At 48.9% G+C, this 23,120-nt stretch overlaps 1 protein-coding gene across 4 annotated transcripts in view; it reads right to left on the minus strand.

Moving 5' to 3' along the window:
* Window positions 1-23,020, minus strand: part of LOC122565641 — a 225,797-nt gene extending 202,777 nt beyond the window's left edge. For 2 of the 4 annotated variants that reach the window (XR_006316227.1, XM_043721846.1), the window contains exons 1-2: window positions 22,906-23,020; window positions 17,977-20,541 (exon numbers count right to left, since the gene is read on the minus strand). Coding sequence is in view for 2 of the 4 variants with exons in the window: in XM_043721846.1 (XP_043577781.1) it covers window positions 17,977-18,322 (346 nt within the window). In the remaining 2 variants the exon portion in view is untranslated. Of the gene's footprint in view, window positions 1-17,976; window positions 20,542-22,905 lie in introns of those variants that run through there. The other 2 variants (XR_006316226.1, XM_043721828.1) reach the window with 1 other exon arrangement.
* Window positions 23,021-23,120: the final 100 nt, after the last annotated feature.

A 23,120-nucleotide genomic window follows, 5' to 3' on the forward strand; every position in this document is an offset into this window, starting at 1 on the left:
TTTCCGTTCTACGGTATGGATATCGATTCGAGCTTGCAGAGAATTTCGTAGCTCCTCCCACTTTTCACCGCAAAATGGCGCGATTCGAGAAAACTAAGTACGCGTGCCGCAAAGTATTTTGGGAATACGTTAATCCAACCGAGGATTATTTATAATTTCCCGGCACACCTGAGACTTGCCCTCCAACTAATTTATGTCGAGCAAAACACGCGCGCGCGCGATCGCCAACACTGCGAAGCTAGCTGCTGTTAGCGTGAGATTAGCCATGGACAGATGCAATAATATCTAATCGTACGTTACTATAGGTCGCTATAAACAGTTATTCCCTGATTTTCGATAAACCGTATCGAACGAGGCAGCGCTCACAGGCGCACGCTGCACCGCGCAAGACGTGCATCTGCTGCACGTATTTTTTGCCAGGCTTGTTTGCCTCGCAAATCAATCGTGTTCTCGATCGCCAGTTTAATTAATTACCTATCGCGTGAGACGAACGCCGATGTATCGCGTTCTGATTACCTTTTAAAAGGCCAGGTTCGATAATTTAAACGAATTTATCGAGAAAAAGAAACGACGAAGCGAAGCCCGATGGACGTTCGTGACGATAAGAACGAGATAATTATCGACTGGTCGACACGCGTCTGTATTATTACACGAGACGATAGTTAAAACAACGACGAGTCGCGAGGAATGCCGATACAATGCAGCACGGTTGCCGCGACGCTAACAAGAATTAATTAAAACGGAATAACTAAAAAACCAGAAACCACTGAATAATTGTAGCCGGCTTCCAGCGTTTTTACAGCGGACCAGCCATTTCATAGCTAACACGAAATTCCCGACCGGTTCTGACGCGTGTAAAAAGCATCGAGTGAGAGATGGGAGAAGCCAGACGAGGAAGAGGAGGATATAAAAAAAATGCGTAAATTTGCGTAGAATTGTTTTCCTCTCGTTGGTCGAAAAATCGCGGGCTAACAGCCGCGAAAGCCTGCTCGCGAGATATTAATAACGGACGCTGTAAATTTCGAGCGAACACGGTCCCCGAAAAAAAAAAATATCGTAACAAACGGTAAAGGAACGCGAATCGAATGGGTGTTCAGCGATGGTTCCCTTCTGGGCCGCGTTTTCATAACGAATGGTAGCGAAAGAGAAAACAATTACGTTGGACGGTCCGTGCGTTTTCGTACGACGTTGATCGGCTCGAAGTAGAGTCGGACGGGACTAGTCAGACCAGCCGCGAAACAGCTGCGACGACGCGATCCACGTTTCGGTCCTTTTACAAACAACGCGCCATCGCCGAGCGATACAATTTCTCATCATACACGTTATAACGCGTTGCTGTTTGCAAAACGAGCCTTCGTATTTGCCCTAATGCATATTTGCGGGTTGATAACGCGCACGTACGGCGAACACGTGTTCTAGATTACAGAGCGTCGCCAGTCCGCAGCTTAACTCCGTGAAAGAGAATTCCAAATGCGTCCTCCATAACGGACGCTATAGTTTCTCGGTTGCTGAGAAAACTCTCGAACGTAGAACGATCGAATCGAGATGGAATCGTGTCACTCGAAGTAACAGGCCGACAACGAGTCGTTATAAATAACGTTCGAGGTCTACGGAAATTTTCTCGACTGGAAATAACGAGCACGGTATCGAACGCGACGAATCGCACGATAGTCGGAGAAACTCGGTGTTTTCACTTTCCTTTCGCGTGAGCGCACCGCAGAGGCGAGCTCCTACCGAGGCTGATCAAATTTAGAACCGCGTATCGCGTGCAATCGCACCGACGTTAAAAATGGAAATGCCTCGTGCTCGCGACTCGAACGCGATCACCGAGTGGTCCACGTGATCCACGATCGGTAACGACTCGCCGACGAATCGACGCGCTGACGCAACAACAGTCACGCGACGCGAACTTTCCAACTTTTGCGCTCCCCGATTCCTCTGCACGCTGCTCAATTTTTCCGTCGATGAATTTTTCAACGACGTCTTCTCGATCGTCGCGGTACAGATTTTTCATCGGTGTGTACAAAGCCAGCGAAATTGTCGAGAGGCACGCTTTCGCGAGATTTGCCGTAACCTTAAGTCGAAGGATTAAAAAGGAACCGGCACGAGGGGCGGTGCTGCAATTCCGGCGCTTTTACGAGCCGCGATAGAAGCGAGGCAGTCGCGTGGCGATCTCGCGTAAACGCATTCCTTCGATACACAGAGGAGGCGGCCCCCTGATTTCCTGTTCGCATGACGAACTCGTGGTAACGATGTTCGCAACGGAGGAATCGCGTGTGCGGCGGTCGCGTGGCGTGCAAATTCGTCGTCATCGAGCGGGCCCTCGCTTCTCGCTCGGCAGTAAACGGTCAACCATGATTCCTCCGTGATTACGCGCGCTGGCGGGACTGGCGAAAGAATTACCAGCCCCGTAACGTCGAACGTAATTCTTGAAATTTTCTCCCACCGCGACGCGCACCCTCCTCTTTCTCTCCCTTGTCAACGGTCCTAATGGGCCGGAATTTCTACGATTGGATGTTCCGCTTGACTTTTATCCTCAGGGAAATTTGCCCTCCGTGCGAAACAAGAAGCTCGTATGGGCTTTTGCGGAAGAAAATTGTACCAATTGAATAGAAAATTGTACCATCGATGTCGACGAGGCATCGTTTACCGCCGATATCGAGAAAACATCCAGAGGAGCTATCGCTGGCGTATGCGCCACGGCGCGTTCTTTTACGACGCTAAGCCGTGACTGCGATAGACTATCTAGGAACATCGATCGATCTTCTGTTTCGATATCGTGGGTCTCCTCCATTTCGTTATTTTCCAACGACGTCGTTTACCAAGCGCGTATTCGCGTTGCCCGAGGAAACGTTCGATTCTCCGACTGTTCGTGGCGTCGCGTCGAAATCCGCGGTTGATACGCGTTATTTAGAAAAAATATTTAGAGGAGGAACGTTCGACTAACGCGTGACGTTTCTACACTAATGAAAAGTTGCCTCGTAACGTTTCCGCGGTAACGCGGTCGCGTCGCTCGCGAACATAATTATCGCGCCTCTAGTTGCCGAAGGGACGCTTTGATCCGCTTGGCGCGCACAGTGGAATAAAGAGGGTTAGCGTAAAAAGAGCCAGACTCGTTGGTGGAAGAAATCAACTCCGTGGTCGTTTACAGTGAAACTCGACGCGAATACGATTTACGTAGTTGTCAAAGTTGGCGCGCGATGCGATGTATGACGAAACAACCAACAGCCTTTTCTCTGAAATCTACGACGAATTCCTGCGACAATCGCCAGTAAAATATCCTACGACTGCAGAAGCCAAAGAACTCGAACGCGTGCAATTTATTCCGATAACTTTTTCCGCTAAGCATCGGCGAACACGTATACGAATGGTTAAAAGAATCTGCAGCGTAGTCACGTTTTCAAATTCGTCAACTTCACCCTTTGTGCATTGGCATGTCGCGATCGCGTTACCTATATGCAGGAAGCGATCGAAGGCAAACGAATAAAACCTGGCATCCACCTAATATTAGTAGCTGTTCAGGATGTAAGTTTATCCCAATTTTAGGATACAGGCTGCTATTCATCTGCTATTTTTGAGAAGTTGAAATGAGAAATTTCCTATATTGCGCGTTATACAGTTTACATTGCGGACCACGTGCACGACCTATTTAGCATCTTAAGCACACAACATGACGGATGGTGTCATAAATTTCGCCACCAAATGAGAACTAGACCACCGGACGTTGCGCTACGCACCCTCGAACAAGTACGCACAGGACGGACCATTCGCGAGACGCTCGCGACATTTCGACGGTCACATGACTGGAGAGACATACACTTCCGTTTGGCGGAAACGTCGACGAAAATACAACCCCTGAACTGACACCTAAAATATAAGCACCAGACGCTTCGAGGATAAGATACTTGAATGATACTTAGATCGTGCAAAGATCATCGTACAACACACCGTACAAGATACTTGAACGCACGCTTCGAAGGAGACTGGAGATCATATTGGAACTCTTCAAATAAGCATACAAAATCACAGTCATACTAGAACTGTTTAATCTACCCTCCACCTTGAGCGTTAATATCGTGCAGGGTTCGTGACCCCAACCGAACAGTTACGGTTTAACTGATCGCCAACTGGTCGAGGGATCGCAACAGTTGCACAACGCGCGAACGGTACTAGATTATTTGTACGGGAACATAAAAGGGACATAAAAAAAAAGGTACAATCGGAGAAACTAATGGAAGTATAATTAGTCGATAGGTTAAGTGTGCAGCGAGTGGAATAAAAGTTGCCGACTTCTGATGCTGTGTGTCCGTAAATGGACGGTAACCTTAGAACGGGAATTCGTGGAACGATCGACGCGCGTAAATTCGTGGCGGAACCGGTGACGGGGCATTCGACGTAGAACAGAGGGACTGGAAATGGGGCTGAAACGGGTGGCACGAGTTCCAAGAATATAAGAGGTAACGGCACGAGAACGAGCAGCCGGTTGGCGAGCGAAGGAAACCGGTCGCGATTAGATCTGGCGGCGCGGCGAGCCGAGCCGAACCCTTCGACCAGGCTAGCCTCTTTTCGCGATAAGGCCAGCAAACGCGCTCGCGAAGCGAAGCTTTCGTGTCGAACATTGGCACAGGAACGTGGCCACCGCCCTCCTCTCCTCTCCTTACGAGGCTTTCGGCCACCGAGATTTCCTGCCTATGGCGTCCAACGGGGGACGACGTTCTTCGTTCCTTTCTTCCTCCGGCCGATAATTCCTCCGTAACCGTTGCTCGACGACGACGTTGCTTGCGCCCGTGACTCCGCAGAGTTGGGCGTCAAACTCGATTACGCGGCGATACGTTCGTCTACTAGATCGGAATTTTAATCGACCGCCTGCCTCGATAATCTTTCCGGCACGTCCTATTCCAATCGGAGAGCGTAACGTAACCGCGAGCAAAATCCCACTGGAAATGGCGATTATCGTTCGAACGAGGTGCATCGATGGACTCGAGCGCGGGGAACGATCGACTAGAATTCGAGAGTTAATTGCACGGATGTTCCATCGTGTATTTGGGAAGATTCCGAGTCGTCGAGCAACGGAAACGAGGTGCTCGCTTCAAGCGGCTTATGTTATCAATTACTCGAAGCATTACACGGAGATTCGAAGCTTGGAGGAGTGCGTTCTGCGTGGTTAATTGGCACGATGTACACGGATGCACGACGTGGCACGGCGGTGGATCGGCGCCTAGACGCTGCCTACGCTCCGGCTAAAATTTCAAAGCTAGCGCGTGATTTAATTGCCCGCCCGTATGGAATCCGGCTTGCGGCAGATCCCGCGATCGGCAGCCCGCGAATCCCGCCGGCATAAACAACGGAATTTCAATAACGCGCCGCGATCCAACTACCGCAGATTGTTCAATTTTCACAAATCCTACCGGTTCCACGTAACAATGTGGCGCAGACAACATCCAGTTCCGATTTCCCTTCATCAAGATTCGGAAAACCCTCTGCGCAGCGATACGCGGGTGATTCGAATTTTCAAAGGTAAAAGAATCGCCGGCTATGATCGGAGGTCTGTATCGTATACCGGACGATAATTCATCGGCTCGAAGCGAGAATTCTATCGGTATCCGGAGAGGGATGCAAAGTACGGTGAAAACGCGTGGTTATTTAATACGGAGCGTACGACCGTACATTCAACGCCCTGAGTAGCGTTTCGAACAATTGCCACGTTACTAGAACGAGCTTTAAATATTACGCGTCCCATTTCCATTCGCAAATCCTTTCTAAGCAGACGGATAGCAGAGGCAGATAGCGGCACACGGGTAAGTCTGATAAGAAATCGACATAACGTATGACGTTATCGCTACTTGTAAATAACATATTGCCCGATCGAGATCTCTTTGACATAGTTTAAGCGCACGCGTACCCAGTGATTATTCGAGATCGATCTCCTCGAAAACAGAGCTTCCGTGGGAAGAGATTTCATTGCACGTGTAACTTCGACTTGTTTTGCTCGAAAATCTTTACGCTCGCTGTCGAATTTTAATGGGCGAAGCTCTCGCGCAACCCTTTACCACCCTTTAGCGTCGTCACGGCGCGTAACCGCGTGCACGCGTTCAGCGTTGAAATATTCAGTTACGCCGCGGTTACATGGTCGACGGAGCGTGGATGATCGATTATTAAATCCGGTTACAAAACGAACCTGGTTCGTCGGAGAAAGATATTATTGATACAGCTGGCGTCGATGTATGCAGATCAAGACGCGAGATAGAGAGGATCGTCGCGCGTTCCTGCAAACACATCAACGCGCGAAAGGACACACAAACGCGTTAGACACCTGGGTAATTGCGTTACATAGCCGGCGCATGTACCGAAGCCAGGCACGTTCGATAAGTCGTGCCGAAGGGCTTGCGAATATTTACGCCCTGTTTACGTCGAGCTTACCCACAAATCCGCCGGTATAATTCATAATTCGCCGTTCCAAGGAGGGAAATCGACTTTTCCCACGGCGAGCATTTACGTTTGGCCGTGGCTTTAAACGCGAACGCGATACGATTCGGTTCGGTTGCCATCGCGTGAAAGCAATGTGCACGGCGTGCCGGGGTCGATTCAAGTCGCACGGCTATTTTATTCCTTCCCCTGGCCTTTTCGCGTCGGGGAACGTATGAAAAATTGCCGCGGAAGAAAATGGAAAAGTTTAACGGCCGAGGCCCCTCGCGACTCAACCGTGTCTCTTTATTTAACTTTGGCGCGCGGTTACAAAGAAAAAGGTTAATCCACGGGCCAACCGTCCTTCTTTTCTTTGTTTATAGCTTCCATTTATGGTCTATCGGCGTTCCGTACGTAGCGCGTTCCCGACGGCTTTGAACCGAACGTTTTCGGTATTTCGAGCGATCGGAAGAAGACGGGTGTTCTCTGTAACCGGAGTAGAAAATGAAAACTTAGCGCATCGACGGGTTTGAAACGCGTAAAGAACGTAAACGCCGGAGGCATTTCAGCGCAGCTCCACCCTCGACGAACGGTTAATTAAATATACGCGCGCGTATATCGAGCCGTTGTTTGTTCGTGTCGATAATTGCGATGCTAATTACATTTCACAGAAGAAGCGAGAACGGACTGCCATAGGCGGGTGTCGTTCGATAAATCGCGTCAAAGGCCGAGGATATTCACGCCCTACTTGTCAATGGATTTATTTAAAAGTCATATCGACGTCGAGCGTTTCACGCCGGGAGAAAAACACCGTGCCGACACCAGCACCGAATAATACCGACGATTGCGTTAATTGGTCCGGACCCTACCAATGTCACGGCTTTCGTTATTTCCCACGGCGCGCCGTTAATCCCTCGGCTAACCCAGAAACCTGATAACCCCTATCCGCTCACCGATCAAAGGATTTTATTCGTCCGAATCGTCTATGAGAATGGAGTGTTCGACCTCGAAATACCAACGCCAACTTTGGCTGGCTGCCGCTCTCTTCGCCCCGATCTCGCGTTCTTCCAGCCAACTTCTTCGCCGGCTAACAAATCCAGACTACCTTCCACGTTTAGCCGAATTATTTATCCGCCAGTGGTTCATTATCGGAACTCCTCGAAATCACCAATTCTCCGGTGAACCACGATTCCGTCTAGTTATACGCGCGTCAAAGAACGCCCTTTCCAGAAGAAAATAATTGCATTGTGCTTGAACAGCGAGCGATCGCGCGGGCGAGTGGAATGGCAAATCTCTTTGAACGAGCTCGCGTCAAAAGGAAGGAACGTTTACAGGGACGTTTATCGCAAGCTCGCACCGAAATCGTTCACCCGTATAAAGAGTAATCGTTCGAACCTCGTGGAGAAGAGAAAGTTACGCTCGTCGAACGACCAACCGTTGCTCGCTCCCGGTTCTTCGCGCGTATTTCACGAGCGGCGTGCCCGTAAAAAAGTCTGTCCGGTCTCTCTCTCTCTCTCTCTCGCTCGCTCGTTTAAACGGCTGTATTCCACTGCAAACCTTACATCGTTACCATCGTATCTCTTATCCAGGACCGTTCGCGGCCATTCGCGCATCATCTCGCAAAGCCCGGTGCACACCTTGTGTCGCTTCCGGCTGGTTTACGAGCAACGAACTGCCGAACAGGGGAAATTATTGAATTCGAATGTTACCCAGGTCCAACGAGTTGACGCCAACGTACGATTATATCGTATTATATCGCGTTGAAACAGCTATTCGCCGGAGAGACTCGCACCGATCTAGAGAAGTACAAAAGTCGCAAATTTCTCAGACACTCTGTTTGCTCGATCGATGTCAGCCACCGATCACAATCACTTTGATATTACGCGAATGCTAAATATCGCGGCGAATGGTTTCACTTACTTTCGCATTATATTTAAAGGATATGTTAGCTGCGCAACGATTCTTGCTAATATTAAATTCACCTGTGACGATCGTCGACATCCTCCCACGTTCTCGATTCACTCTTGACTTGCACACACGTCGACGTCGTCAGCAGATTATCCAACCTAACTAATAAACGCCGATATCTACAATTTTTTGAACGACTCCGCGTCCCGTTTTAAATCTAACGTTTATTCAACGCATTCAATGACCGACATATCGAATTTCCACATCCATGTATACACATATATATGAATACATACATATACGAAAGAGGCCAGCCCGTTTACAGTAAACAAATAAATAAATAACATGGTAGATTTGTAACGATGCGAGTTCGACGTATAATCCGATGAATTCCAGGATCTCCATTGTATATTCCAATATAAGCAGCTCGCTCGGTTGGCTCGCTGATAAATAGCAGAGCATTTTTTCTTTTTTTTTTTTTTTTTATTCACCACGCGCCTTTTTTTCGTCGTGTCACCGAGAATCGCGTTACCAAACGAGGGAAGATCACCTGTTCCAGGCGAACGCGCATCCGAAGCCAAAAGTATCCGATAACGGGTCGAAAAAGCAGACGGGAGAAAAAAGCAACGATTTTAATTTTACGCTGGTTGCAGCTGAAACAGGTACTGAATTCACGGTATGGTTTTCAAAATCCACCGAACAATGGTCGGAATCAGATTCGTTGTCAATCTCTGTTCAGCCCCGGGCAGCTATAATATACGAGGGGCTGAAGTCCAGCGGACGTTAAAACACTCGCTGTTGCTCGCGAGCGAGAGCGGCTACGCTCGCGTTTTAAAGAGGACCTGTCGATCCCGATCGAATCTCCTGATCGATCCTCGACCCTCGGGTCTCGCGTTACGATCGCTCGAATCTGACCCCGGTGACTAAACGAGAGGTAGTTTCGTTGAACTCGATTACCCGGTTCGTTGATGCCTCGTAAATAACGCTGCCAAGTTCACAGAGATCGCGAAGGCCGCGTGAAAACAGCCGTGCATCGTCGAGATACTCGGCTTTGCATCTCTACCTTCTCTCTCTCTCTCTCTCTCCATCTCTCCTTCTATCTAGCTTTCGACGATATCCATCGTTAAATACCGAACGACCAACGTTTACGAACGCACTGGAAGAGACTAGAAAGTTCGACACTTAATCATCGATAAAGGAGAAGATCGGTGGATCGAAATTTTGTAAAGAGTCTCTTTAAACACGGTATTTTAGAAGGCGAGCACAGCGTGAGCTGCTTCGGAAACTTCTCGCCAACGTCTTTTACGCGAAAGGATTAACTTCATCGGGTTGATAGATCGATCTTCTTGGAGGCGGATACTTTAAACGTATAGCTTTAACCTGTTGTACTACAGGTAGTCAGATGTAACTACGGGCGTCGCTATTAAACTTACGTTCCTTTCGCTCGGATCGAGTAACAGACACGGTATAAATAGTGTCTCCTTTATGTTAGAAATTTATAGCTTCCACGATACTCTTAAATTAAAGCATCAAAGACCGGTCGAACCAGTGACGATAAGGAATACGAAGCATCGTAGCGCTTTCAGCAGGTACTGAATCAAAGCCAAAGTGTGCTTGTCGCGTTTATAAGCTCGCCAACTTACATCGCGTATACGCCATCTTCTACCAATTTGCTCGTCGAAAATATCGAGCAAATCGTAAATCGAGCAAGCTGTAAACTTTGACTTCCGAGTATGATTTATTTATTGGCAGATCGAGCGACGCAACAGCGCGTCGTACGTCTGACTGACGTACGTCGTACGGATCGAAATTAGCAGAAACTTTGTTGCGCGTTATGTAACTTATTAAGGAATAATCAATTTGAGTGGAAAGTTACGGCGGAGCATTTGCCAGGGACCAGATGCCGTTGCAGGTTAAACGTCACTTGCTCGAGATTCACGGGAGGATGGTTAGCCATCGACGATTTTCACGGGGGATTCGAATCCATTTCTTCGTCTTCAATTTTTTCCAGTACCAAGATGTCCGAAGCTACCAAAGTATCCTTTTGGGTAAGTTTCGTCTGACATGACCGACGTGTGCACTCAGTAACGGTCAGTCGGTGTTGGCTACTGGTCGATTTTCCCAAAATCCTTCGTCTCTACTATCCGGCCACCGTGAACATTTTCTGAGAGTTGCCAGCTACTCGCACGAACAGTGTCCACCTCGAATTTCAACGACGAAGGTTAACGTACCACTTCGACGTTCGAGAATACGTTCCCGATGCTTGGAAAAAATCGTCGTTTCGAAGAATAATCGGAACAGAACGATTCTATGAGAAATTCTACCAACAAGAACCATCCAATTTTCCAGGGGATGAATTGCTGCGATAAAAAAGAATGCGGGAACTCCGAAAACAGAACTCGAAGCGGTAAAAGACGATGCTGGAATGCGAACAGTGGAATTGCAATAATAGAAAGCGATAAAAAACATTTAAAAAAGCGATTGCAGTAATAAAGAAGAATGCAAAGATTTTGCCAAAGGAGGAAATATGAATGTACGAAGAAAATGGCGCGACAAATTCCAGCAATGGGAAAACGTAAGTTGCCGATCAGGAAATACGACCAGATATATATACGTGAACTGGTATCTCCTACCATATGAATGACATCGAATATTCGAAGAATAAGATACCACCTTGCCTTGTAATCTTATTGAACGAGGGTCGATGTTCCCGTATAAATACCCACTTCTGCGACTTGTACAGCTCGATTTACAAACACGAATATCCTTTTTGCGGTCAGGTGAAATTTCCCGTACATAATATCTGCAGGATGATCAATGGCAGTTATGGGTATCGCGGAGCTCATTGTACCCCGTTCTCTTCTCCCTGGGCAACACTTTCGTCAGAAGGTTGACTCGCAGGCCGAGTTTCCAGCAGAGAACTTGTGTCCGTACGACGCTCCAGTTCTCGTCGATATTGATTTCCTCGCAACGTTATTTACCTCTCTTTTCGCGCCCTCTTACGACGCTCGTTTCTCTATATTACGTCGTTACGGTCATTCGATGTCCGACGAATCAACTTCGTTCGGCAAATTGGAATACGAGTTGGCCGCAACGCTGGTACACTCTTCGCGCGATAAAATTCTCGAATATCCGCAACTAGACACACCTGTTTGAACGTTCGTTGTAGTTTATCGCGTCGTATGAAATATAAGACGTTTCGAAGTTTCATCGACGCGACTTTTAATGAGACGTGTTTGTAATTGTAATTGTAACGGTACGATTTGAAATCAATTTGACAAGGTATATAAAGGTTAAAAGATATTCATCGCGAACGTGTATTTGATAGAAAAGTAGTACACAGCATGAATATCCATTTTAAGCGCGCGATAAATATAGCAGCACTGCATACTGAGGTTTGTTAATACGATGGATAACTGACTGTTTAAATACTTTTGTGATCTCTGCGAGATGCGTACTTGTACTAAATATCTTGTAATCCCTATATAATTTCCGAAATTGTTTCAAACTTCACCGACACGATCATAATAATAGTAGAGTTGTACAACAATACTGATGAAATTTCAAAATGTTTCGTACAACGAAATAATATGTATAACAAAATGTATCTACATGCATGAAAGATATCTACGGTTACTTTCGACAACCTTTTGTATATAATATAACAAGTGGAATACGCGAGCGTTGCAACGAAGAAAATTACTGGAAAACCGAATCGCGGGGAAAATACGAGGAATAAAGCGTCGTTCGTAAAAGCTAGTCGGCTGTTTCCATCGACTGCGCGACGCTTTCATACAGCAGCACGGTTAAACGTGACGCGTGCAAACCACGATAATAAAGTATACAGCTACGACGATCCGAAGCATCGCGCGTGGCAACAAAATTTTTCAAAAATATATTTCACCCGGGACGAACGGGTCCCGAGTGGCTGACCGTAACCGAGCTCTTCCACTGGCAGCGGTACACAGTGGAACAAGCCGACGAGGGTCAAACGCAATCCGGCTAATTTCCATTTCTGTTAATCAAACGCAAATTTCATTACATTAAAAGAGCGACCCTTGACCGAGGTAAAGCAAAAATCTGCCCAATTAAACGAGGAGAGTGCGGCAAGCGGCGTTTTAGCGTTTTCACAGGGCAACCGAAACGTATAGGAGAACGAAGCAAAAAGCAACTCCTTCGCTTTCTTCTCGTTGGATTCGGTATTAATGGGCTTTGTTCGAGAGAAATCGATCTCGAACGACCATCGTCTCGAATTACAACCGATAAAAATCAAAGAGCCAACTGTATCGTCTATTACCAATTTCTTCGTCTGTTTTTTCGTCTGCTTATTGGATTTCTAATCGTTGCTTAAGCATCGTTAAGAGGGGAAAATCTTCGACAAGAACAAAGTTAAACTCGATGCTGGAACCTCCTAAACGTGGAAAAAAGTTTGCAAGGAAAATTCCATAGGGGAAGAGTCGCGAAGGATACGGCGAATCGACTCACTTGGAAAGTTCGACTCGGTCGGCAAGGCGAAAAACCTTGGAAAAAGGGCGTAAATGGGAAATACGGAAAGCGGAAAACGAGAAAGAGCCGACCGACTGTAGCTGTAGTTCTCGAGCAACGGCGAAGAAATTGCTGGAAGGAATGCGCCACTTGCTCGCGAGTGAACGCCGTTGAAAGTCAATTCCTCGCGCGGTGTACGCGAAACGTCATCCCGCGTGATTAACGATCACGGAATTAATTTCGAGCAGCGACAGAGCAAATACTTCGGGGATTAAGCGTCCGGGGGTTGTCTTTGTTTTTCCGTTCGGGATTCCCTATGAAATATGTATAAAGCGTGTCCCGGTTACGGGCGACGACCGAATTACGCGCGGCAATCTTCAAGATCGAGGATTAATCAAACGCGGTCGTTTAATCAAATCGAGCCGCCTAGTCTATCGGCCGACCCGATTTCCCTCGATCCGTTGCGCGCCGGAGACGTTCCGTAATTCTCTAATAATATCGGCAAACGAGATTTCGAATCTGTTTCCTTCTGCGATTAATCCTCGGCGTAACCGACGGAAACGCAAAAGTACCAAGATGGATAAGTCTAGATTCCCGAGCTGACGTTTCGTGTTTTCACGAGCCAACGACTTCCAGCCGTATCCACGCCAGAAACAGTCGAGTGCCGTTGTCGAGCCAGCAGAAATAAAAATTCCAGGACGAATAAACGCGTCCCGTTTGCAATCGGAAAGTTAACGAGAAGGCTCGCGAATCGTTTCAGCGATCGAGGTCACGGCGAAGGGACGAGTTCAAAGGGAACCGCCGTATATATCGGGTCAAGGAGGCCGAGGTTGCCAGCCAATTAATTAGTCATTTCTTTGACGAGGATTCTCGTAGTTCGAGGTGTTCTCTTTGCCGCGATACGAGTAGTAATAACAGCGCCTCTTCGAACTGACGGCGCGGCCAGCAGAATCGTTCGTCGAGGAAGCGAAACGAGGTCGAGTCAAATAAAATAGGAGTGCGCGGGACCATCTTCCGGTACGATCTTCGTTTCCGAGGGAACTTGCTTGAAATCGAGGATCGCGCGTACAACGCGGTAACTCGATAAAACACCCGTAAATATTTATGGAACTTGCCTAGTACGCGTTTGCTAACGAATCGATAAAACGACCGTGTAAATTTTTCATCGAATAACTGCGTCTACTCCGAGAGTCGATCAGGACGACGACAGAGAGCAGAGACCGTGATTTTGAACGGCAAACGGCATGCAAGTGTCGTCTCGCGAACACGTATCGTGTAGATCACGTTTCGCGCTATCGTAGCGAACTCTGCCGCGAGCGAGTTGGCTGCGGTATGTTTAGAATCGAACTGGTGCTATCACAGCCTCTATCGAAGCCAGCACACGACGTTCGAATTTATTTTCGATAATGAAATTTTGCCGAATAATTAATTACGGGGATCGAGGACCGAAAAATCAAACTGTTCCGTAATTTAATGGAACGGGCCGCAATCGGAACCGTTCGTTGCGATATCGAAGCGTTCTTTTAAATCGCGCCCTCGTCTGACTAATGGCATTGCCGTGCGAAAATATGCGCATACGTTTCCAAGGCTGGCTACCGAAAGAGTAAAATCAAATGGAATACGTACGCAGGGCAACGACCAGCCTGACTTCTATACGTTGCGTGGCTCACGTGGAATATTAAGTTTTATACAAGATACGAGCGTGCAGCCCCGTTCTTTTTTTACTCTTTTCCTCGAGCAATTAATAACGCTAAAAAGAAGAGAGACGAATCGTTCGGGAAGGTGTACGTGTAAAATCTAGGTGCTTTAGGAAACCCTAGAGCAGAATTACCGATGGAAACGCCAAAGTAAGGGAAACAAACCGCGCGAACGTAAACAGTATCCTCGAGTGTATTCGATCACTCTACCGCGATTAATTAATCACGCCGGACTATAGATGTCCATCGAAGCGGCACAGCGCTTAAGATTTTCTCGCGTACAACTACGATAGATACGCGTTTCCACTGAAAGTTCAGTTTCCCAGGAGATACGATCGACCACGAGAGATGTTCGAGAAGCCAGATACGCACGATCGTCGAATACCGAGCGCAGGGAAGAAACCAAGGGTTGTTTATCCTTGCGGCGAACGTCGACTCGATTCGACTGATGCCAAAAATTTGAGAATCGCGATGGGATAAACGAGAAGGTGACCAGGGGGGTGGAGCAGAGGAACTCGAAGGCACTCCGAATTTATGCGAAAGCAACCTCGTTACGGTGCGGCTGGCAAAGTAGGTCGCATGAAAATAGCGAGGACGTTTAAAAGCGCCTCACCGTGCGATTTAACGTCAATGGGCCACTTCTCGTTCCCCTCTTTTCTTTTTATCCGTAGACCGCGCGCGCCTCCTTTTTCTCGGGCGCAGCCCGCTCTCTCCCTCTTTCCCCTTTCCGCGCTTTTCTTCCTTTCTGCGAGCTGACTCGCGACATTTAAGCCAGGAGTCGTACAACGACGGTGGCGAACGCTTGGAAAAATCTTTGCCCGCTCTGGCCACGAGCGAGCGAGCGTGCCTGCGCTTTTTTCGGAGAAGGATTCCTTCTCGACGGGCTGTCGCCTTCTGTTCCGCACGCTTTCGTGCCTCGACGCTTCGCGACGTTACCCTCTCTCGTCTCAGCGCCCATCCCTTTCTCGCTCTGTGCCGACCTTAAGTTTCGTTTTCAACCGACTGCGCTTCGCTACGAATTCAACACGACGTTTCTTCGGGCCGGTTAATTAGTCCAGCGGTTTAAAGCGTGGTCACGCTGCCTTGATCGATTTACAAGAAAGAACGAACAGCGCTATAGCAAACGAATTCCGTTACAGTTTTGCTCGATGAAATCAGGATACTGTATCGAACACATATGTCACGTCAATCGCGTTAGATCGTTCACATTTTCTATCCAGTTTAATCGTGATTTCATATGCAAGGATCGCAAAAGTTATATATTTACATGTAAATATATATATAGTTGTATCTACATACAAATTAATTTTGCGCAATTGATTATCTGGAAATATAAATACATTCGATATATACGAACGCAGCAACGCTATAACGAACGAGATGGTAGAACCAATTACATTCGTCCTAGCATGCCCGATTGAAATTGAAAACTACCGTCCCGTTTAAATTCCAACGTTAAGGTTAACGCTGCTTTTTTTAAAGTTACACCGGTATCGAATCAAATCCATCACTCGCGAAACTCCTTCGAGATACATGAGGAGCGAAGGGGCGATTTCCATTCTCGTCAAGGCAACGACGAGACCGAAGAACGGAACAACGAGGGCGAAACGAAACGAAAAGAAGTGGACGAGGTATCCGTTCACCCTCGACCTTCGACAGAAAGAAACAGCAGGAATATAAAAGGCCGATGAAGCCGATCGTCTTTCGTTACTAACACTCTATGAGCACGTAGGCGATATTTCGCCAGCGAGGAATTCCGTGATGGGGTATAAATGACTTCCTCCCTGAAACTTACTCACCGGCTATAGACGCGCCGAATAACCTTCGATCGTGGCTGACCTCGATCCAAGTTCATCCCGTGTAGGGGCCGAAATGCCCGCAGACACCGCTTGCTTCCTACGACAACGTCGACCGCCGACTGTTCGCGTGTGTCCCGCTAAGTACCGTTGTCTCCATTAACCTCGCCGAAACCGAGAAGACTTAAAAGAACGGATCGTCCTGGTTTCCGCCGCAACGAGGAACTGCGGTAACGATAAACTACCAGCGACCAGCGTACGCTCTATCTATCCTTTGTTTTTAGTTCCGTGAACTCGGAGTCGTAGAGCTACGATATGGAGGCTGGTCGAGCGAGTAACGTTCGTTTCCGACAACGGGTACTCGTTCGAAGAGAAACGAAAGAGAAGAAATGATCAAATATAGCGGGAGAGGAAGGTTAAAGGGTAACGAGGTTTGTGGTTTCTTGAATACGGAGAAAAGAAGGGCGGAGAAAGAGTTGACGAGGACGGTGGAAGGTGGTTCCGAAGCCGGTCGTATAATAATCCGCGAATATGAATACCGAACAGGCAAGTTGAAAAGACCGTGGCCCATAAATTCGAGTTAATTAAAGATATCGATCCAGGAGGCAGCGTAAAGAATATTTTCGAGCTAGTTTTCGCGGATGAAAAGCCACGACGTCGACGGTTAGTTCGACGTTTGTTCGAGCATCCGTAGCTTGAACGAAGATTAATATGTGACGGAAACGTTGGTTGGTTAATTAGCGGAAAAATCAGAATGGGGAAAGAAGAGCCGGCTCGTTTCTTCCCGGTATTTCTTCGGAGAAAGAAATTGAAAGTAGTAGGAGATCTGAAAAGGCTGCGAGGAAAGACGAAGGGGTGGTCGGGGATGACTCGCATTCCGCTTGAAAACAGGCCACTCGATTACGCGGTTGTTTCGCCACTTAAATTACCACCGCATTGAACTCGCGTCGATAAACCGTCGTTGTTGAATTAATAACTGATCCTAATTGAATTAATAATCCGCTCATCCCTCTACGGAAATTGTAATAGCTGCTCGGTGGCTAACAAAATACGGCCAAGCTATACGTACAGTTATTGGTTCCTGTTCAATTATTGACTTCCCTTCTATCTCTCCCCTCGCCCTTCGCCTCGTCGCCATTGGAATGTTCTATCAAATCACCGGCAAAACGAATGTTCATAAAAAAAAAAAAAACGGAAACGAGCTTCGTCGAACACACTTGCCGATACTGAAACTTCCACTTTACCTACATTCGAGTATTCGATTAATCAACAAGCGCAAATCCAACGACGAAAGTACGTTGCGAAGCTTTTTTCCAAAGTTATCACCCATTCGCTATTGTACTCTGTGTCGCGCTAAAGGGCAACGAAAGTAGCTTCGCGAAACAAATAGCGGACGACCTTCGACTTTGTACCGAACGAACACGCGGGATCGAGGTACCGCGACTGTTTACGAATCAGTCCCGGCGAGCCAATGTCAACAAACGCGATTCCCTACCGACGAGCGTGTTCTTGTTGATTACGCGACAAAGTTGACCGAGATATTTCGAGCAAAGGGCAGTTTCGTCGAATTGCAGGGAACGCAAGCGGAAAAGTATAGCCTAAGAAAACTGGGTTTTTTCAAGACGCCCGACAAAATTCTCAGTGCGATATTCAAGGAATCTTAGAAATCTTAGAAGGAAACTTACCGCTTCTCCCCGTTGGCGTCGGCGCGGACGTGGATCTTCCGGTTGGCTCCGGGATCGGGAATATCAGATCGCAGCACTCTCTCTCGGGGAACTCGCTGGCGCGAGTGCACCTACAGCAGCAGAAGAGCACGACGAGAGCCGCGGCGACGCTCGTCAGCAGCGTCGAGCGCGCGAGCAGCGTCCCGACGACACGTGACATGACTCGTCCCATCAGATCATGATACGGCATTGAGGACGACCTGCTGCCCTTCAGCCTCTCCGCAACGCGGTCCTCTTCGATGCTTTCAACGGCCACCGGTCGACCAGTCGGACGACTGAGACGAATCCCGCGGCATCCGCGCGACATTCTCTCGTCGTCCGTCTCATCGTGCGACGTCTCCTCCACCTTCGATGAGATCCAACCAAACCGAACACTCGTCGTTGTATCCACGCCGGGATATCGGCCGGCGATCGTGTCCACACTTATTTTCCCCTTCTTTCTCTCTACCTTTCTATTTCTCTATCTTTCGCTTTCTTCTCTTCTCTCTCGCTCGTACAAGGCAAAACGCGCACACTTTGCAGGATTCTACGATTCCCGATCACGATCGATCAAACACTTTCCTCGCGGTTGCACGACCAACGTGAAACTTGTACTCGAGAACAACCTAAAAGGAGGATCTTCGTACGGTGATCGAGGACCTAGTTCGCGTGTCGTGAACTTCGTCCCGACGCGACGCACCGAACAGCCTCTTCAACCTCGACCCGATCTCGTGATTCCGTTCGCGAAAGAATCTTCGATCGATCACACGCGCGAGCCACGACGCGAGACGCGAACCAACCGCGATGCTGGACGGTATCGAGAAACAAACGGAAATCCGCACCAACTCTGCCGATCGCGACGAGGATCGCGACTCGCGCTTCGAACGATATGTGACCGTATACAGGAAGATGTATGTGCGCGCGCGCGCGTGTGTGTGTGTATGCCTCCGTGTGTGAAAAAGTGTGCGGCGATCTGGAGTACGGCGGGGTGTTAGCGTGGCTGCAGAAAACGATGCGGCAAAATTCGCGCACTCGGTCCTCGTGTCGCGTTCCGAACACACTTGGCGCGCGCGTGCTCGTCAACCGAGCGTGCTTTCGAGTCGAGACCGCGTCGCCACGGCGTCCCGACGCCCAATGACGACCGCACCGTGTTAGACCGACGGCCGCGCGACTACCACCGCCCCGCCAACCCTCTGCCGCCCTCCTTCTACCGTCGCTACCTGCTCTCTCTCCCCCTACTCTCTCCCGACACAACTTACACACGATAGTTTCTGCGCGAAAGTGTGCGCGCTCTTCGCGTTCCGAAGGCTGCGAGAGCGGCGTTCTCCCGCTTTGCCTCTACGTGTCCTTGCACGCGACGCCCGCTCCACGTTCGCCTTACGCTTTGCCCCAGGCTCGTATGCGCAGACCGGGACTAACCTCTCCGTGTGTTCCCCTTTGTAGCCGCTCGTAACACGGCATTCAGGTGCTCGCAGGGGAACGCACACCTGCCAGCACTACTGGTCTCCGGGGTGCACGCGCGAAACGCGTACCTGATTCGCAGGCGCAATCCCCGGTGGCCACTCTTATCTATCTACCTTCGCATCGTTCGCGCTTTTCCATTCTATTCTCCCTCTTTCTTCCTTCTTTTTTCTCTCGAAAGCTCGGGTGCTTTTTTTTATTTTTGCAGGTTGAGACAACGACGTGAGATCGCGTGGATTCTATCTCGTTCGAGTAACCAACGCATTAGTCGCGATGCATTTTTAAGGATCGTCGAAGGTGGTAGTCCAGTGCGCGTGAGATTGTACAGATACCCAGCTTTCGAGCGTGCAAAGAGTTCGAGGATGGCAAGCGAAACGACGCTACGCTGTTTCAAAGAATAGGGACCTTGTTTCTAGAAGACCTGACCGCAAAGTGGACAAGAAGAGAGTATGGAACAATGCGGTACTTTTCCAGCAATTCGAAATGGAACACAGCGATATGTTTTCTCATGGAATATCTCTTTCTCTTACAAACGGATGTCGATACGATATAAAAAATGAGGACTACGCGTCCGCCACGTGGTGAAGCGCGTAGGCGCGCTCGTACTCGTTGCGTGTTTCTTCCTCGTAAGTTCGGCTTGGCCCGATATCGGTGTCCGTAGTTATTGGACCGGCGTGCACATCGTGTCGACCGTGTCGGTGTGTCGGAATCGAGCACGTACATTCGGATGTTCGCCGATGTGGCGGTACGCGTCGTGCTGCTGGCGTACGTGTCGATGTAACACGATTCCACGGGAGTTCGTAGAAACGACAACGTCCGAGCGGATCCGAGGGATTCCGAGCGGAGAAACATCCCCTGGCCGGGGGGTGGCCAGGCGGCCGACCAGCCACCGACCCACCGACATCCCTCGTTCCTCGTACGCGCCGTTCCTGACCTCGTTTCGCTCGGTTTGTCGAGGTCGGTTACGCGGAAATGCTCGCCGAACCCCGTCGAACCGGTCCACCCCTGAAAACCGGCTTAACCCTTAACCATCGTCACGTCGTTCCGGGTTGTTCGCGATCGCACTCTCATCCCGCTACTAACGGCCTGCGAAAGAGATACAAGATGCGAGATAACACTTCTTCGACAGTTTCGCCGAGAGGTTGCCCGAATTTCTCGTTTGCAAGCAGCCACTTGTTCGCGGCGAAGTTTCTCTATACTCGACGAAGCTGAAGATGGAGAAGCAATCTACGAAAGGTTGTGAAATTTTCATGGTTGCGGGAACGAATCGGGTCACAGACAGGTTGGAAATTTCAACCGGTCCATCGTCGTAGCTTCTCGGTTACGCGATCTTAATAAACGATGGCGGTTGTTAAGGGTCGTGATCGGTTAAGGGACCGCCCCCATGAATATGAATATCAAAGAAATTGATAAAGTTGGAGGAAGCTAGACGTTCCGAGGGTTGCTCGCGGTGACAGGAACCATAAGCTCGTCTCGATAATTTCGGCCAGCGCAACGGAATGACCGGTGTCATCGTCCGCGAATCAAACATTATCAATTAGGAAGGGTGATTGCTGGAATTCACGGACCACGAACGATCGAGATGCGCCGCATAATGCAGAGGCACACGGTATTATTAATTCTCGTCGCGACGTCCCGAAAATCCGATATTCGAGTCCGCCAGCAGAAAAACGCAACTGACTGCGCACCGGACCACCGCATAATCGCGATTCGATTGGTCGCGTTAAATAGAACCGAACTAATATTGACGTGTAATATTAATCGAGTTTTATGCCCGCGCGGTGTAGTTATTTCGTTATTCGCGCGAACGCCCTGTATGCCGACTCGTCGTTCGGCCGTTTAACACGGTCGACGTAGTTTCTTCCGTGCAAAACGCGTACGTTATCCGCGGAAAAACGACAAACGGTAAAAACCGATACGAACGGCGAACGAACTCCTCGTACGTCAATAAATCGCAGGATGTTGCTAGATTTCGAAAGATTTTACTGACAAAGCTGAATCGCTGGCTGGAACCAGTGGTATAAGCGCGCCACTGGTCAAGCGAGAGTAGTATATTCGATAGTGGTAGAAGTTGGTGGCTGGTCGGACGGATCACGTCGGTTGCAGGGGAGTTCGAGTCAGCACTTATACGAATAATCAACCCAGGCTGCTCTGACTCGGAGTCGAGGAGAAGTGCGCGTAAAGAGAACCTTATTCCGCGTTAATTGCCGTGTAATTTGAAGAAAAGGTAACGAGTCCAGGCGAAAGTCGAGGGGGAACTTGAGATTGCCCGGAGAATAGGCAGAACGCTTCTTGGAGGAACGTGCGAGTTGCTCGTTCTTGGAGAATCGCTGTTAGCAATTCGATTGTTTCAAACGGTGAACAGACGCCTTCGGGACGACCGTTCGTTTCGGACGTTCGTTTCGAGGACACCGCGCGCGCAATCGTAAACCGACAGACCTGAAAAGAAATCTGAAAGGTCGATAGATCGCGGTCACGCGATACGATCGTGTACGATTCTGACGTAGGAAGCTGTTCGCCGAATTCAGTGATTTAATATAAGCATCCGCGAACACCAGGTTCGTGATTTATAGTCGTGACGCGCGGCGCGGTTGAGTTTCGAGTCGTGGAAATGTCTCGACGAATCGATTTCGTTACAACGGACTTATTCCGCTGGCCGAAAAGACGGACGGAAACGACGACTCGTAGCGACTCGTAACGATCGATCGAATGACTTAAAAGCGGAAAATTATGCAATCGGAACGATCGTAAATTTCGTGGCGATAAATTTTAGTGGACGTCGCGAACAGAAGTGCGACAATCCTTCGCTCCATTTTTCGAAACGAGGCTCGAATTCTGTTCGATTCTACGTTATTCTTCTGCATGCCGACGATTATTACCGCGGTTCTAAAGCGACGCGACGCCTCTGATTAAAACGCGAAGCTAGTCGCGTGCCAACCGAACACTGAGACCCGCGTGCACCGGTATCACGCAAAGGTATCGCGATCCAACCATCGGAATGATCCAGTCGCGAAGAACAGGGTGCAGTGTGCTGTAATTCCCTGCTCGCGATCGAACTGCCATTTATTTTACCCTCTAATCACAGTCGATGTCTCCCTCTCTGAAGCGTAAGGTTTGTATTTCTAGATACTAACTACACTCTTGCGTTGTATACCCGATGCAAACTTGGACTATAGAGCCGACTCTGTAGAAAGAGCGAAAAGAGAAGCAAAAGCGAACGTGCGCTAGCGTACGACTGTAACGAAGGAAAGGAAGGGGATTACGTGAATCAGTGTCGACGCAGTGATACTTGGAGGGTGCATTAGAAATCAGGTTTAAACGAGCTGTAATATATTCAGCGGTGTGCCGCTGTATCGGGCGACGGAACCGTCGAGGGGTCGGATGCATAGAGAACTCGACGATAGTCAACGTCGGTCTGCGGTTACAGTGAGTAGAAGTGACAGCCAGTACCTGCATAATGACTCGACTGCAGCCGTGCAATGCGGCGCGCAAGCTCGCTACGCGATGCACACTGCCAATCGGAACGTTGTTTCGTCGCGTTAGATACACCGACACGAGCAGCTAGATTCTCCACTACTATTGCCTCTGCCACCTACACCATCGCCACGGCCATCGTACGATCACCACCGCCGTCGCCACCACCGATCTCTATCCTCGCAACAATG

This window comes from Bombus pyrosoma, linkage group LG1, assembly GCF_014825855.1.
Source record: "Bombus pyrosoma isolate SC7728 linkage group LG1, ASM1482585v1, whole genome shotgun sequence".
NCBI lineage: Eukaryota > Metazoa > Arthropoda > Insecta > Hymenoptera > Apidae > Bombus > Bombus pyrosoma.